The 16800-nt window shown below is 51.4% G+C and overlaps 6 protein-coding genes across 6 annotated transcripts in view; 2 read left to right on the top strand and 4 right to left on the bottom strand.

Moving 5' to 3' along the window:
* Positions 1 to 526, bottom strand: part of SETTUDRAFT_161059 (uncharacterized protein) — a gene marked incomplete at both ends in the record, with an annotated part of 2614 nt that extends 2088 nt beyond the window's left edge. Inside the window, one exon of the mRNA XM_008026511.1 lies at positions 171 to 526. Within this exon, the coding sequence (XP_008024702.1) occupies positions 171 to 526 (356 nt within the window). The remainder of the gene's footprint in view (positions 1 to 170) is intronic.
* A 635-nt stretch (positions 527 to 1161) lies between these two features.
* Positions 1162 to 3648, bottom strand: SETTUDRAFT_130746 (uncharacterized protein). Its single transcript, XM_008026510.1, has 4 exons — positions 3417 to 3648; positions 3022 to 3309; positions 2165 to 2968; positions 1162 to 2047 (listed from the first exon to the last, which is right to left on the bottom strand). Exons 1-4 carry the CDS (start codon positions 3552 to 3554, stop codon positions 1553 to 1555), a joined length of 1725 nt encoding a protein of 574 aa, XP_008024701.1. The 5' UTR covers positions 3555 to 3648; the 3' UTR covers positions 1162 to 1552.
* A 577-nt stretch (positions 3649 to 4225) lies between these two features.
* On the bottom strand, positions 4226 to 6326 carry SETTUDRAFT_161057 (uncharacterized protein; the record flags this gene model as incomplete). The annotated part of the gene is made up of 2 exons (XM_008026509.1): positions 4226 to 5304; positions 5405 to 6326. 2 exons carry the CDS (start codon positions 6324 to 6326, stop codon positions 4226 to 4228), a joined length of 2001 nt encoding a protein of 666 aa, XP_008024700.1.
* A 1765-nt stretch (positions 6327 to 8091) lies between these two features.
* Positions 8092 to 9405, top strand: SETTUDRAFT_47255 (uncharacterized protein). Its single transcript, XM_008026376.1, has 2 exons — positions 8092 to 8287; positions 8333 to 9405. The coding sequence occupies exon 2, from the start codon at positions 8346 to 8348 to the stop codon at positions 9150 to 9152; it is 807 nt and encodes a 268-aa protein (XP_008024567.1). The 5' UTR covers positions 8092 to 8287; positions 8333 to 8345; the 3' UTR covers positions 9153 to 9405.
* Positions 9406 to 9772: 367 nt separating this feature from the next.
* SETTUDRAFT_39295 (uncharacterized protein) lies at positions 9773 to 10897 on the top strand (the record flags this gene model as incomplete). The annotated part of the gene is made up of 1 exon (XM_008026366.1): positions 9773 to 10897. The coding sequence occupies one exon, from the start codon at positions 9773 to 9775 to the stop codon at positions 10895 to 10897; it is 1125 nt and encodes a 374-aa protein (XP_008024557.1).
* Positions 10898 to 12735: 1838 nt separating this feature from the next.
* On the bottom strand, positions 12736 to 15243 carry SETTUDRAFT_108979 (uncharacterized protein; the record flags this gene model as incomplete). The annotated part of the gene is made up of 4 exons (XM_008026508.1): positions 12736 to 13372; positions 13437 to 13983; positions 14029 to 14903; positions 14948 to 15243. The coding sequence occupies 4 exons, from the start codon at positions 15241 to 15243 to the stop codon at positions 12736 to 12738; spliced, it is 2355 nt and encodes a 784-aa protein (XP_008024699.1).
* Between the last annotated feature and the right edge of the window lie 1557 nt (positions 15244 to 16800).

Raw genomic sequence — 16800 nt, 5'->3', positions numbered from 1 at the left:
TTGCTTTCTAACATCTCTTTCTGTTATCAAAATGCTCTTTAGCACTAGGCGTCTAGTAAGCGATAGCTATCGCTTACCTAGACAAAGGCCGAAGCACCACAGACACACTTCAAGCACAAACTCGTATTTGTAAATAAATCTAGTTAGAACGGCCTCGGCCAAAGTCTTACATAGCCTCGAGCTCACTAGACTCTAATGGAACAATAATAATATTATCGCTGATAGTGCCCTTGGAGTCGCTGGTAAGGGTACGCTTGATGTAGGACTCGCATGAGCACAGAATGTGGCGCTGGTTTGGCAATTCATCTTTATGCACGAGGATCCATGGAGTCACGCCCCCGTCGCGCGCTAGAGGAACCGTGGTGAGAAACAACGACTCTTCCATGTACACCGGGAGAGGAAGAGAATCTGCCCAGCTACTCGCCGTGTTGTTGCAAATGGTATTGCATTCTTCTACTGTGGGGTGGGAGAGCACGAGATCAGCGCTATCGGCGTCAGGCAAGTCGGTTTCCGGTAATGCTGGCATGGTGGTTGTAATTCTACGGTATTGGATGGCTAGTAGTAAGCGTTAATATGAGAGTTGCAGAAGATGAATGTGTATTCCGGTGGTGTTGAATACCTTGGAAACGTGTAGTTGATATAGTCCTTGTTAAGCTTTAAACATCTAGATCACCCAAGCACTAGGGACTAGAGATGGTTGCATGGAGAAGAGCATGCGCCAAGCCCTTCCGCTGAGTGTCTTACTTAGTGCTGACGCTTAGTGGCTTTCAAGGATAGTGTTTGGCTACATAGGCGATGCTGTAAATGCCGCCCTACACCGCCTTGAGTTCAGCTTCTGATGATATGATTGAGAAGCGTCCAGACTATCTGTCCGCTTCGTTTATCGTGTGGACGGATCAAATATCTGGATCTAATCTTGATTTTACATGGACTAACTTCTTAAAAACCGATGGCCGTCTACTGGTTTCTAAGTTGGAGCATAGCTGAAACTAGACTAACAGGTATCTAAATATGTTGTCTAGTAATTGCAAAGTACATGTATCTATGATACATATCGCATGCTGGTTACAGGGCTAATCGATGAGCAATCTTCTTCTCAAAACCGGAGCATCATCGTCATCACAGATATACATCAATTCATCCTACATACTAACCCCCATGCCGATGTCAAAGCACCCTGATTCTTCATGCACTCCACTGCTTCACTTGAATTCGGTCGTAGATTCAAAGCAGGCTTACCGTGCACCAGAAAGGGCGAACCATATATGAATTTGTCCAGCAAATAGCCCAAAACAGCCTTTCAGATTATACACCACAAATAGCATCTTCTGCTATGTAGCAAAGATTCCAAATAAAAATAAGCATCGATCGCATCACCGCATGATGTGATCATATCCGCCCTCCACCTCTCCGAAGTACCACCAAACCTCAAGCTGGATCCAAACCTAAACACGCACAGTTCGGGTGAAACAGACAGAAGGGGGGAGCATAATAAATCAACCAACACCCCTCGCCTCTTCTCCCCATCTCACGCCAATACCCCTCGCAACAACTAAGCCTTCACCGCGCGCTTCAGCCACTCAATCTCCACATCCTGGGGCCTGCTAATCTGCAGCGTCAACACAGGCTGGCTATTCTGCAGCATATCAAGCAAACGGGCCTGCGCCGTTTGCAAGGACTCGCCGCCGTGCACAATGGGTCTGGCGTTGCACTTGCGGAAGAGGGTTGAGACGACGGCGACAAATTCCACCTGCGACATCTTCTGCCCGGGACACACGCGCGGGCCCACAGACCACGGGATCAACGTGCCTTGGGGCGGCGTCATGAGCACGGGGTCTGGATTGCCCGGTTGGAGCCAGCGCGCAGGGTTGAAAGAGAGGGCGTCGTCGCCCCAGGAGGCGCGTGAGGTGTGGAGGGCCATGGAGTTAACGTAGACGGTGCAAGGGGCTGCGAGGTTGTATATTGTGTCGCCGACGACGAGGCTCTGGGGTGAGGTTATGGTGCGCATGAGAAGAACTACCGGCGGGAAGAGGCGCAGGGTTTCGAACTGCGTGGTTGAGTCTTGTCAGCAGGCGGTACCATCAGGTGAGGCAGGATTCTGGGTAGCTGGCTCTTGGTTGAAGTGTATGATTTGGGAATCTAAGATGAGATCGAAACGGCTTACCATGACAGCTTGACATCGGACTAGTTTGGGAAATGCAGTCGCATAGTCTGGAGGCGGTGTTCCGGGGGCTCCAAATACGGAATCGATTTCAGTCTGGATCCAGGCTTGCCACTCGGGATGTGCGGCGAGCAGCGAAATGGCATAGGACATGGTGTTTGCAGTTGTGTCGAAGCCGGCGGCCGTGAAGATGAAGAGATTCCCTGCAATTTCTTCCTCTGTGAGATAGGTACTGGATCCCGCAGTTGATTCATTGGTAAGGACCTTCTCCTGGTCTGACAGGCGGACAAGCGTCTTCATAATGGTACCAGGGCTGCCGGTCGAACTCTCAGTCTGCAAATTCTCTGGCGGTGCAGAAGCGCTCTTTTGGCGCTCCTGGTTGAGCATGTCGCTTGTAAGCCCAGGCAGCCGTATCAGTGCTGCACTCAATCGTTGCGCTACGTCCGGCATGAAGGATAGCCCTAGAAACTTGGCAGGAATGAATGCAGCGTAGGTAATTTGTTCAGTGACCATGGCAATGGCATCTACGTATGAAATACTGGCAGACGATTTCGTCGAAGGCGGGTCAAAAGTAAACGGCCTGTCCTGTCCATAGGCGATGTGGGAAAGGACGTTCATGGCAATCTTGCGGACGCCAAATATTGCGTTGGCGGGTTTTTGGACACTAGGAGACGCAGAAGACGAAATCAAAACGTCGGCCATGTTTGATGCTTGACCCAAGCCTACTGTCCATACTTCAGGACTAATGCGCTCGTTCAGAGACGGGGCGACGATGCGACGTTGGCGGGCCCAGGATTCATCTTTAGACTGGACTCGAATAGTCAGACGTACTGTGTGCAAAAGGCGAGTGCTAGACTTGCCGTCAAAATATTAGAACCCAAGAGCCCCATAACCGTGACGGTGAGGCTTGGATGGGTAAAATCCTTCCTGTTGCACATAATGGCATAGCCCATGGATGGATCCGCACAAATAAGCCGATTAACGCCCGTGTTGACGAGGAAAAAGACGGGCCCAAGCTCCTCGTGGACAGCCGCTTTCCTCCGGAATTCCCAACCCCAGATACTCAGTTCTACGCTGGCAGGTAGACCAGAAGGGAGAAGAGAGCGAAGAATGGGACGGATGGGCACGGAAATAACCAACCAAAACGCCTGGTAGTATCATTAGCATCAGACTCTTCCATGTGAACGGGCAGAACGAGCAGGGGCAGATTGCTCAACGTGCGCAAGTTCTTTGTGCGAGAGGCATGGCAACTCACGCTATCTGGATCATATGGACATATCACCATAGGCACCCCGGTGGCGCGGGCTGCGCGGTAGTTGTTTGACAACCTCCATAGCCTGGAAGCAACGTACAACAGCGCTGCTGTTATCAGTCCGGTAATTAGAGTCCCCATGTATTCTGAAGAAGAGGGCCAGTGTCCTCGGGAGCAGTGGCGAAGGTTTAAAGAGTGCCGGTAGTGACGTACTTGATGGATGTCAGACCTTAGGGGGGAGTGTGCCAAGGAATATAAGTGGCTAGCTGCATTTCCGGCCCTCAGCAAGACTCACCGGCTTTCCCGAAAATGCCGTCTCGTCGTAGGGGTTGGTCAGAGATGACCCCAGCCAAAGTTTCTTTCGAAACGTATGCTCTTCTACGGGGTTAGCCCAAGTTGACTGAAACGGAAGGCTGGTTTCCGCGTCGTACGTTTCTCTAGACTCGGTCTTACTGCCGTGTTAGTGTGGATAACGCTTTGGCGTATCCACTACACAGACCGAGGTCCCACCCCGCGCTTGTTAGGTGTACTAAAACGGCAGATCTACATACCTCGACACAATGGGAAATGGCTATATCAGAGCGCGGATGAGTGGGTCTGTAGACTCCGCGGGGCAGAAACCAAGATCCTTCATGTGCATGTACTACACTGCGTAGATTGTATGATCCTGTGCGGGGTAGTCGTGAGGGGATGTTACACTTGGGCTACCACGGTAAAAAAGAGCAAGACAAAAAAGTGGTATTCATAATCAAATAAATAAATACAAACGTTGCATTTGTATGTTTCGGGTATCTTCTATACGAAAAGAAAAATCATTTACTGACACTGGTACTAGTGCGAGCAGGGGAAAGCATTTTGGGGGTAAGGGTAACCTTGAACTTTCGTACTGGGCGTGCATCCGACGTGTCCGGTGTTGCATTTTGCGCCGCTGCACTTGATGACTCTCCACGTTCCGGGCTCTCGCTGACTTGCGCATCGCTTGTGGGAGCATCATCATCTTCTATTGGTGTGTCTCTTCGATACTGCAGCGGAGTCAGAGTTTCAGGCATGGGAGGCGGACTGTTTTTATATGCAAGATATGGCGTGTCTTGCTGTCCATTCCGCCACTGCTCAGTCGGGTGGTTGAAGTGGGCTGGAGTAGTAACGTTCGACGACGCAGCTACGAGGTCGTCCGAAGAACGCTTTGTCTGGGAAAATGACGGGGACGGGGTGATATGTGCTTTGGGTAATCCAGATTTGTCAATTATAGAATCCATGGCCTCATGGTGTATGGCAGTCTTCTCGGAGGTCGTGCTGGACGAAATACTGAAGTCGTCTCGGGTTTCGGGGATAGTAAACATGTTGGACGTATCATTGGTCGTGATATCGTCTGCTGTTAGTCCTCTAGGCCTTCCGCTGGCCCACTCCCAGATGGCGCGGTGTGAGGGCGTTTGCTGCATCGGCTGCACGGGACCCCCTTGGCCCTCGCCATCAAGCCCATTGACCACCCGGCTGTCCCTCAACTGGTGATGCATGTCTTCTAAGCTTTGGCGGTGCTCGTCGAGGGCTTGGCGTAGCTCCGGCGTCTTCGTACCGTTGACTAAAGTTCGCTCTAGGTGTCTTTTGTCTGGGGGGGATACCCTGCGCAGCCTTTTCATGTCCCTCTCCCTCTCCCGAATTCCGTCGGGGTTGAGGGGTAGAGTAGCGACTGCCATTTCCCTCGACGTACCAACTGTCGAACTCACCGGGCTTGTCAGGCAACGGCGAAGAGGATTTCTTTCTCGTAGGCGAGCTGGCGGGGGAGGTCGTGGGGGTGACTTTGTCTGGGGACGAGGGCGGCGAGGGCGGCTCGGCCGGTCGCAGCTTATGTAGGGAACCGATTTGGCGGATGAGTGGCCGGCGCTCTTGTTTGCTGGTTAATGGGAGTTACTAGGTGTGTTGAGAGATTCAGGGGCGGGTAGGAGAATATGGTGGCGCCGGAAATGGACTGCAGACAAAGCAGGACTACACACCTTGCTTCCCCCTTGGTTTCTCTTTGGTGTAACAGTTTGGACTAGCGTGGTGGTCGTGATAGAGACATTCATTGCCCCTGTCGGTCGGGTCGTCGAGCAGCATGCCGCCCGTGCCGGACCGGATTGCCTTGACCAGGTCAATGGCAAAGTCGGGGTTGTTGGTAAAGCACTCGCGATACGTCTCGACATCGCGCTCGTTGCCAGGATCCATGATCTGGCGCGCGGCGATGCTTGTGACCAGTCGACGAAAGGGCGAGCCCGTCGAGCTCGTGCGGTAGATGGCGTCAATCTCGTCGGCATCGGGGACCAGCTGAGCCTGGTTGAGGCCCTTTCTGTACTGGTCCATGGCCACGTTCTTCAGCTGCGTCATGTTGAGGCGCTCGCAGAGCATGTAGAGCTTGTGGCAGCTCACGGCATAGTCGTACTTTTGGTTGTCGTCAACCATGTCCGAGACATCGTCCAGGGTGCCCTGGTAGAGCCACTTGACGAGCAGCTCGAAGCCGGCGGGGTCGTAGTCGGGCAGGTCGAGGCGGTCCTTCCTGGTGCTGCCGTTTGCGTCGCCCAGCAGCTCGTTCTCCAGCGCCTCGGAGTGGTGGCACAAGAGGTTGCGGTGCAGGGCCCAGTGGCGCCTGGCCGCGCCTACGTAGATGTCGATCATGGGTCCAGAAAGCAGTCTATCGCGTTGCAGCTTAGCTTTTGCTCGTACATGCAGATGCTGGGAGAACAGGCGATGCGACAGGGCGGGGCGCACGGCGATGCACTGGGCGGGCGGCTGGTGGTGATGCGCCGGCGCGCATTGCGTCTCGTCGTCGTCTTCCGTCTGCCCAGGGCCTGCCTCATCGCAGGCGGCGGCGAGAAAAGGATCGTCTACGTACTCAGCAAAGGTCGAGGCGGGCACATGGCCAATGCTACCAGAAGCCATTCGCGACCGAGTGGAACCGGGGACGGCGAAATCACGGTGGTAGACTCTTGGAACCTGCCCCATACGGCGGGCGGATGGCGCTCATAAATGCGCGACAGCTGGCGCGTGTGGAGAGGGGCGGCCTAGGCGCGGGCTGTTGCGGGCGCGATGAGTTGTCTCGATGTTGTCGCCGTGCTGTCGACGTGCTGGGTGGAGATGGCTGGGCTGGTCTGAGACGTCGTCGTGTCGTAGCGCGCGACCGGGGGGGAAAGACATGTCGCCCTGGTCAGCCCCGCCACCAGCCAGCGATTGACACACACTCACTTACTTCACTGCCAGAGTCCGCGCCGCCGCCTCACTTGGTGCCATGGGGCTTGCTGTTGATGAGCCTGCAATCTCTTGGAAGGCCAGGCGAGTCGGAATCGGAAGTGTCCCTTCTCATGCTGCCGCCGACAGTCCAGCACGCCGTCCTTTGCCTCATTCACCACCACGCGTTACGCGCACACCCACAGTATGGCCGAGCAAAAAGACCCTGTCAGACGATCCGCCCGGTCAGCCTTCCTTACACCGCAGGACTCGTAGCGATGCAAATGGGCGACTTGTTCCTTTACCGCCATGTCATGCCATGTCCTAGTCGCCTAAGCATCCTCGTCCAACTGTACATTTGTCAGACACCGCACCACATCATGTGTCGCCTCTCGGAGTCTGACACCCTCTGGATACCCTCGTTTCGCCCCATTTCCCCTGAATAACCACACATTGCTTCTTCTGCTCTTGGTCTCTTGGTCTCTTGTTGGCTCCCATCACCAGCCACCCCCTTTTGACTCTCTCCAGTCCGGCTTCTAGTTGGCCGCTTGTTGTTGAGCCACCAGGCCGTGAGGAACATACACCGCAACTTGAATAATATTATGGTTTGATATTGTTGGGAAAAAGATGTTGCGCCGGAAGAACAGGACCTTGGCGGTCCCCAGCCACCTGAGATGTAGTGCCCCGCCTGCGCCACCGCCTGCGCCACAGCTAGCCCCACCGCCCACGCGCCCTCTCACTGTCATCCACGCATTTCACTTGTGCATGACGGAAACACGTTCTGCCATTTACAACCCACCATGCGGAATCGCTCGCTTGTTCGCACCCGCCCGCTGACTGACTCACATCGCTGACTGACTCATCTCGCTGCAACCCACCTTCATTTGTTGGACCATGCCACGTTTACCCATCCTGTTGCCTTATGGACTGAGTAGCGAGTACCAGAATTTTCAGACAGGCGGTAAAATTCCGACAAAACAGCATGGGCCGTTGCATTTCCAGAGTTCATCTATATTCGACTTGGCGGCAGACTCTTATTCACCAGTCCGCGGACTACCCCGCTTGACAGCATCCGTTGCTAGTGTCGCGCGAGAAAGACCATGTCGCATCTCCAAAAACACGAAGAGCGACTTGGGGTTCCAGAGAAACAAAGCTCCACCATGGTGCAAAGAGAAGCTCGGCCACCCAAGCAAAAGACTCGGCCCATCTATACCTGTACCAAAAGCCCTCAAGGATTCTCCAGTACCTAGACATGAAACACACACTACCGCAGATGTTAGTCCGGGTATACACTTGGGTACCTCCTACAATTCTCCAATCAAAATCGATAGCGACTCAGATGAGCCTGTGGCAGCAAGCAGACAAGATCTTACAGTACCCCATGCTCCACGGTAAAACACAACCTGCCGAACCTATCGCATCTCTTGCGTTCAAAGCTGCTGCTGTTGCATCTCCAGATTGCATATTACTAACTGTTGTAGACCCACCCCACGCCCCACTCGTACCCTCACAACCAGACCAGGTGCACTTTATTCCCCATATCAACTTTCATCTTTTGAAAAGACTTCAGCAATTCATAAACCAGCTACCAGCTACCGACTCTCACCAGATGCCATTCCGCAAGCTGAAACAAAAACGAGTGACTTTGAAAATGTCCACAAAGTCACTAGTAGAGAGTATGTGACTTAATGACCTTGCTTGATATCTCTAATCTGTAATAGCCGCCCCACGAATATGCGCGAGGCTAGAAACTCTCGGTTGTTTACACGTATCAAGCTCAACACACCCGGCCCATGGCAATACCGCTCACTCCAGACCCAACCCAAGAGTCGAAGTCTACTTCCAACTGCGCGCACCAATGTGCTTCATTCTCGTGCAAATTCACCAGGTGACCAACGCGAGGTGGAACAGGAACATGCAAAGGACATGGCATTAGTGGACATTGAAGACTTTGATGTGAGATCCAAGGTTGCGCACTTGATGGCAGTCGCTCCGGCGCTGCCTATACGGGATCTATATCATCTTGTAATTGATACCAAGGGCCACATGACCAAAGCTATAAAGAGGGCGATCAGAATGAGTGAAGCGCCAGATCAACTTCGCACGGCTACTCTACGTTCTTCGCAGCAAGAAAAGTCTACCAACCCAGACACCGAAGAAATCAAGGTTAAGATAGACCTGAGTGATTCCACCTTCAAGTGGGATGATCACGCGCCAGCAGCGGAACCAATTACAACATCAAACGCTCGCTCATCAAATACAAATCCTAGACCAAGGTCTACCCATCGTTTCCGATCACTGTATTCAACCGAATCGAGGAAACGAATAAAACCACCAACTCTGACATACCCGCGTACGGGGATAAAACGCACAAAAGCCATACTCTCAAAACGTGCAAACGCGGGAGAGACCAGCAGTGACCGCGACTTTGTGATTGCCGATAACGCCATTCAGTATTCCCTGAACTACGATAAATCACACAAGTACGAGGGATTGTGCGGCAAGGCTACACCGAGGAGGCGCAGAAACTACACATCATAACTGTGGTGGTTAGGAAATGAAATTTCACGTTTGATCTGCAGCTTCGCAATGCCTACAACTACTGTCGTGAACGAAAACACTGGCAGATTAATGGACTAGTTGGATGGGTACGTGGATTTCGAGGGTGAGGAAAGCCAGCACGCTGCCGAGGTGGTGGCTCAAGTCTCAGTGACTACGTATGTCTACAAGGGCATGCCAGACGCATCACTCAGAGTTGCCTTCACGCAGTAGTGAATGCAATCTCAACTTCGGCAAAGCGCCAGCTCCAAGGCACCCACATCAATCCTATTCATGTTTTCATTTCTCGCTTCCACGCCTTGTCTTATTTGTGCTCCGTTTACAACAACCAATACTCAAATTCTTTGTGAGCAAACACCAAACCCCGTGATTCATTGTTATCATCACGGGGCGATATCTTTCTGGTCCGCAATACCTGTATCGCGCCAACGTTATCCAGCAACCCTTTCGTCTTCCACCTGATTGTTAATCTTGCCATCACCTCAACTTTCTGGATACCACTGCTTGATATAATCCGTATTTTGCCAAGGTAGCAGTTCACAGTTGGATAATCTCATACCAAACTGCAATTGAATCGTCCCTCTCCATAGGGCAGCACAATCATGTCAGCGACACCTTTCCAAACCCCTCCCCCACGCCAAAAACCAAAACGACTTCCAAAAAAGCGAAAGAGACCAGATACCAACGCCTTGCGTGCAGCCGCAGCTCAGCTAGACCATATCAACAGCCTGTCGGCTAAGTTTAAGGTTCCCGCCTTTGTGGAACTGCTCTCAGACAATGATGATGGTCAAGAGTCAGAAGACATTTTGGAAGCTGAGTACCAGGAGGACGCAAAGTCGAAAGGGATCAAAATGCTGAAAAGAAGGGGAGGAGACAAATATAGCACTCCGATGCACTTTCAGGAATTCAGCGCCACCCAAGCGTCCAACATGAGCGAATCGAATAGAGCAAGACTGCCGAGAAAGCATGCTCGACGTCATTCCTTCATCTCCTACTCTAGCTCCGAAAGTGAGGGTAAGCTACTTATTCCATCTCAGCCTATCTCAAAAATTCCCTGCTCACCATTTCTCCAAGAAAGCCCCAGACCTCCCCGCCGTCATGCCGCAAAAGCTCCCCGCCGTGCCCCCAAACCTCCAAACCCCAGCACCATCCAAGCCAGAAGCATCAATTCCCCCTCCAACTCAGACACAGTGCACCGCCCGGCATCCAAAAAGCGGCGAACATCATCTCAGAAACTTCTGGAGGAGATTCAAGACCTCGCCATCGACATGCAAGGCTGGGACCGGTCCTACACACCAGACACAAAGCGCATAACGCGTAGCCAGCGCTCTGCAACACGACAGGAAAGTAGCGCGCCAGTACAATTAGCTAGGACCGCGCGAAGAACAAGATTCTGGCTGGATTCCGAGTCCCCTGTGCGTTCTAGGGGGGGGAGTAGTTCCGCAGATGACACAGCAGCATATGGTGGTACGGTAAAAGAAGAATTTGAAGCTCGCTCGAAGACGAAAGAGGAGACAGGAATATATACTGAAGCCTTTTACATGCCACAAACAAGCCACTGTGGAATTTTCTCCGGTCCCTCCTCCCCAGCAGACGAAACACTCGACGCCCAGCTCCTCCAACGTATCACGCAGCGCATGCGCGATCCACACGATATCATACATGCTGGGTGCGACATCGCCATGCCCAGCATCGAAGTCGAAGAAAATGAAATTTTGGGATGTTGAAAGGAGATGTGAATTGCTGGGGTATTCCTATTTTCTTTTTTTTTGTAATAAGTAAGTTTATGATAGGATATAGCCGTACTTAGATACACAGAGATACATTGCTTTGATAGTCTCGTATAGAAGAAGAAGAAGAAGAAGAAGAAGAAAAAGTGATAGAGGGGTTTGTGGGTGGTTGTGCAAAGTATAGACATATTCAAAACACGTACACATACATATTTCCTACTTTCCGTATTCTGGCATTCTTGCATTCTGAAGTGACTAGCTATACTATTCATTTACTCATCTACATAGATACTATCCATTCCTCGTCCTCCTCTCTACTCCTTTCTCCTCATCCCTCCTCCCGCTCTCAACCGCATCTCTCCGCCGCGCCGTCGTCCTATACACGCAATAAACAAACACAGCCAGTCCGCCGAACAAACACACAATTGCCGCAACGATACCTATAATAGCAGCGAGCGAGAGAGTAGTACCTGGGGCGCCTGAGATGGTGGTTGTAGGGGCGTATGCAGAGGTGGTTGTAGTTGTGGATGTTGCAGTGGCAGTGGTGGCAGTAGTACTGCTGGGAAATCGGTGGTACAGATACATTGTTGGAAGCGGAGTACGTATCTGAGGAAAAAAAAGTAATGGAGGAGGCTGAAGAGCGAGATTCAGTAGGGGGGTTTATATATAGTGTGGTGGATGGGAATGCGGACATTGTGATTTTTCTGTTTTTTTCTTCTTTGTTTCTATTGCTCACTCTGTGTGGAAGGGGAGGGGTGTGTGGCTGGTTATGCAGTGTGTAGATGTGAGCGGGTTTCTATTGTAAACAGCGCTGTGGAATACACGAAGGAGAGATATTTAGCTTGTAGATGAGCGTGGGGGGAATCAATCGCAGTATACAGTATAATACAGCCCTGTTTATTGTAATTTGTGTGGGTTCTAAGCTGAAAACTAGTGAGATCAACAGTAAGACAAAACAATCTAACTTAGGTATTCTTTCCTCTGCTGTGCAACAATCGACACGTGCGAATGTTGCAACTAGGACATGAATACAACAACCACATACCCACATACCCACATATCCAACTATCCAAACTATCCCATTCCCCCTCCTCCCCCTACCTCTCCCTCACATCCCCTAACTCAGCCGTACATCCGCCCACTCCCCACGTGCCCACATCTCAATCTCCCTCCTTCTTTTCTCCGCCTCCACCGCCGCCTCATCCTGCTGCACGCGCTTGACGCGGCGGCCCGCTGTAAACAGATAAATAACGTAGCCTATCGAGCCGAGCACGAACGGCCCGAAGAGGCACAGCACAATCAGCCATGTGAGAGGCATAGGCCCGATTTTGGGGTCGGGTGGGGAGGAGGCGGAGCGTGCGAGTGCGGGTATGTACATTTTTTTTAAAAAAAAAACAAAAATTACTGGTGCGTTTTGAGGTTTGATGTATGGCTTTTGCGATGGTGACGGTTGGGATCGTTTGTGTGAGGCGTGTCTGGAGCAGTAGTTCACATGTAGGAAAGTTGTCGTGTATTGTATGTATGTGTGTGCGTTTGGAGCAGGAGAGAGAGATTATGTGTGTGTATTGTTACAGCAGAAACAAAGAGTGCACAATTGTGGCAGCACTGAACAATGGGATCTTTGGGGCTTTGTTGTGGGCGGCGGCAGCGGCGGCGGCGGTAAGTGAGACATGCGCGACAAAAAGTCATTCTAGAATGTGTGTGTGTTTTTTTTTTCATCAGACATTTGACTTTGGTGTAGCAGCTTGCTGCTTCCAAGACACCAGGCGGAAAATCCATATAACTGTTTCCTCTCTTGTCGATTTTCCACAGCATCGATACTACGTCTGTCTTCTCTAAATCGACACTACTTTTCCCAACCGCTCCGTCGGCTCTCCCAGCACAATGGGACACGTCTCAAGGCCCACGCCATACGTATCAACCGTCATAACGCCCTCAACATCCACCTCGATCCACCTGCGATTCCTGATATCACCGTCCTGCGCCCTATCGAAGAAGTTCTGCGGTGCAAGCACGATGTTCGAAAAGGCCTCCGTGTACAGCGTCACGGGCACATCTTCGCTGCGCGTAAAATGATGCATACCCAGATTGAACCAGACAACGAGATCCTCGTTTTCCACTGACTCGCCGTCAAAGAACTTGCTAAAGTCTTGTTGTGGCTTCCACGGTAAATTGATGTTCTGCACGCTGTTGGCATATGGCTCCGTGTCGTGCTGCCGCGTGACGGCCAGATGCGACTTTATGAACTCGGAGTTCTTGCGCGACCACGGCGAGTGCAGCGTCGAGAGATGGATGTCGGAGCGGCCTGGCACCAGGCGGTAGCCGCGCTTCTCGCCCCATGCGTTGGTTGCGTTGGGGTTTAGCACCACGTACATGGCTTGGTTGTTGGGCGCCCAGTTGAACTGCTTCTCCTCGGCCATGTACGAAATGTCCATTTCCAGCTGCTCGAACTCGCCGAGCTCGGGGAACCACCTGTGAATTTCAGTTAGCGCTGATTTGTGTGTGTGTGTGTGGATAGAGTGAAAGGACAACGCACGGCTGAGACGTCTTCTTCGCTTTCAGTTCCGAGACTTGAAGCGAGTTCTTGGTCCCGGCAATGTCGAAATCGGCTTTGTACGTGATGACATGGTCGTGGAGCGAGCCCTGGGTTGCTCGCTGGATTCTCGGTCCAAACGTGCCTTGCTTAGGGTAGTAGAAGCTGGACTGCAGGTATCCAGATGCACGGACAATGATTTCGAGTGAAGCGTCCATGTGGAACACATAATCAAACATGTAGTCGTAGTTGCCGACGGTAGCAATTGCACGCACAATGAGTCCTGAGCCTTTGACGGTGCCCCAGTTGGTGAAGCCGTACTCGGTCGATCCTGCGGCGCGGTGACGCGATAGCGGAAAGTTCATGTCGGTTTCGAAGATGCAGAGCGCGTTCTCGTTGACTTTTGTTTTGTTGGTTATGGGGTAGGACAGGTTGAGGAATGTAGAGCCCCAGGGGCAGTCGAAGCCTTCTACGAGAGTATTCATCCTGGTGCCAACCTGGTAGTAAGTGTCGTGATAGACAGTGTTGGCTGCTTTGGGTTGATTACCCCCTTCACACAGTCAGTTTCATACAGCAATGGTGAAGACCAACCTACCATATTGTGCAGCAGCCTCTTGCATGGACAGTTCGTAGAGGATGCGTTCTCCCTTGAATTTGATGTCGTAGAACCTGATACCGAGCGTTCGCGAAAAAGACATGTAGAAAGACCATCCCATGTACTCGACGTATCGGTTTTCCTTGTCAAGCTTGTACCGCTTTCCGCCAATTTCGAGCGTGCTCGGTGCAAGACGTTCTTCCAGGTCACGCACGCCTAGCTCCGGCTTGTAGTCGACCATTGCCCAGTCAGCGTCCATGGTCTGATCGTACTCCATGGCGATTTCGCCAGCCTCAAAAGCCGCTCGGAGCGCTTCAATGGAGGGATAGAACTTCTCGTTCGTCACGAAACCTTTCAGAGAGTACAGTGACGGATCAGTGCCCGTAGTGTCGAGCGAAAGGAAAAAGTCCAAGGGCGTCATGTACGACGCTGTACCGGGAAAACGGAACATCAAGTGCTGGAACGCGCTTGTGCCGTCAAAAGAAGTTGGGTCGCCGGAAGTGTAAGTTAGATTGGTCTTTGGGTCATCGGATCCGTAGTACGCAGCACCTTGGAACAATGCTTTGGTAATGTCGGATATGCTAGACATGATGGATACAACGAGTGGCTCAATCGCATCTGATTTTGGACCGTCGACGTATCTGGCGTTAAAGGGTACTAAGCCTCCAGAACCGCCGTTGTACATGTAATCGAGCTTTTCGATGGCAGTTGCGTCTGACACTGGAAGAGGCCCAATCATGTACTCCTGCGAATCAGGCTCTAGCTTCCCGCCTTGAAAGATGATGGCTCTGGCATACTTGGGTGGCGCTGCTGCATCCCCGTCTATGTACGGCAAGACATCGCTTTTATTAGTGTGTAACACGTCCACCCAGAATCTTGCAGTCGTTAGTCACACTCTCGAGTCTAAGGAATAACATACACATAGTTGTCAGTGACTGTCGCCTCATCTGGATGGGTCAAATTTAGACCAGAAGCTGGATCGTGTAGCAGATTCCAAACCGAAAGACTCTCATCCGGGGTCAAAGGAGCCCATGGGTTCTTCTTCGGGGCCGTAACGCTAGGTGCGGCTTCTTTGAAGCATGACTGGACAGTGCTATTGGCGGTACGTTTGTCAAAGAGACCATGTGCGACCTTTGTATCGTATCCGAGGAATGGCACGGCGGAACAGCTAGCCAGACTGACCAAGGCCAGGTTGGTGAGATAGAGAAGACGCATCTCGTGTTGTGGCGACGTGCTGTGCTACATCAGCGTTGTTTCACTCCATTTTATACACGTCGCTGTAAAACAGGCGTTGCAGATAAGATTGAAAATTTGAGAATATGGGATTGTAGTCATACCCTATCTCGAAGTGTTTGAGATAAGATGGTAAAGCAGTGTCATGACATTGTAGTCACATCCTGTAGAACCACGTTAGATAAGGTCCCGACATCAGGTTCGTGACAATGAAGTCATATTCCATCGAGAATCCTTTGAGATAAGGTCGTGTAGTCGATGTTGGTACGTTTGCATATGAGCAAGGGTCCATAGACCGAAACTATATTGGGTGAGTGGCTTATTCGTAAGATCCCGCGTTACCAGCACCGTTCAGGCCGGTCTTCATCCTCGATTGATGTTCTTTCTTGTTCTTTTTTCATGCCACTTCTCTTGATGATACATACACGACTACAATGGTTCCGCTTTCCCATAGCAGCAATGTTGTGGTAAAGAAATGCATAGAGGTCTCACCGACCATACTGGCACGGCTGGCGAATATCTTGGCGATTTTACCATTATTGAAGACATATGCACGAAAGCATTGGCGAATACCTCGGTTTTGCTGTGGGATTCGAAGGTGGGATACAACCATACCCAGGGTATCTGTGGGGATTGTTCTTGGCAATCCTACCAATGGACATGTCTGCAACAAACGCGCCGGCCGATGCTCGGGCCCCGCCGTACAGTCAAAAGGTGGGATGTAGAATGGGTAGAGAGGAGAGATATGGCATGGGAAGTGCCTTATCGCTGCGAGATAGTATGGCTGCATCTGCCAAGCTGGCGCCCACTCCAATCACCGCAAGGCTAGCGCACCGCCAAGACCAAATGTGGCACGGCAGTTATACATGTACGGAATAGTAGCACTGCGTGAAGATCAAGTGTAAGGCGTATGCGTAGTTGGTAATGGAAATGTGTGTGATGTGTAAAAAGCCGCTCCGAAGCCGGAGGCAAGACTCCAGATTCTGTCAGTTTCCTACGTATGTGACGAACGGGCGTGAGACTTTGTTCGCGCATGGGCCTGCTTCTTAGACTATTTAAGACAGAATAGGGCAACCAACACCAACTTCGAGTTTTCTGGAAACCGCTAGGAAAGCACGCTATCTAGGAGAACCGACCACGAGGAATCGACTAACAGCACTTTCAACACCTGCAGCTAAGGCGCTAGCGCGCAGTAGGGAGAAGAAGGAGGCCTTCCTTCGTTTTCTCACGCCTGTGAGAATTTTCTCACAGAGCTTGGGCTCTAATGCCAAGACTAGAGGGGCCAATAGGAACGCAGGAGCTTATTAAAGCTCAAATTCAGCAAGAAACACAGACATATCAAAACAATAAAAATAATAAAAAAAGACTAGCCTCAAAGGACCTTAGAGGCACAAGCAAACGACTAATGGATAATAATCTAGAAATTCAGATGGCTAAGGAGGCCTCTACGCCTTGCCCTAATAGGCAACTAGAAGAACCGCCTAGGCCTACCTATACTAGGACAAGAAGTAATTTCTCTCCATTTATTAGAGCAGTGCC

Source organism: Exserohilum turcica, assembly GCF_000359705.1.
Source record: "Exserohilum turcica Et28A unplaced genomic scaffold SETTUscaffold_18, whole genome shotgun sequence".
In the NCBI taxonomy this organism is placed as follows: Eukaryota; Fungi; Ascomycota; class Dothideomycetes; order Pleosporales; family Pleosporaceae; genus Exserohilum; species Exserohilum turcicum.
This window is presented reverse-complemented; position numbering and strand designations above follow the sequence as displayed.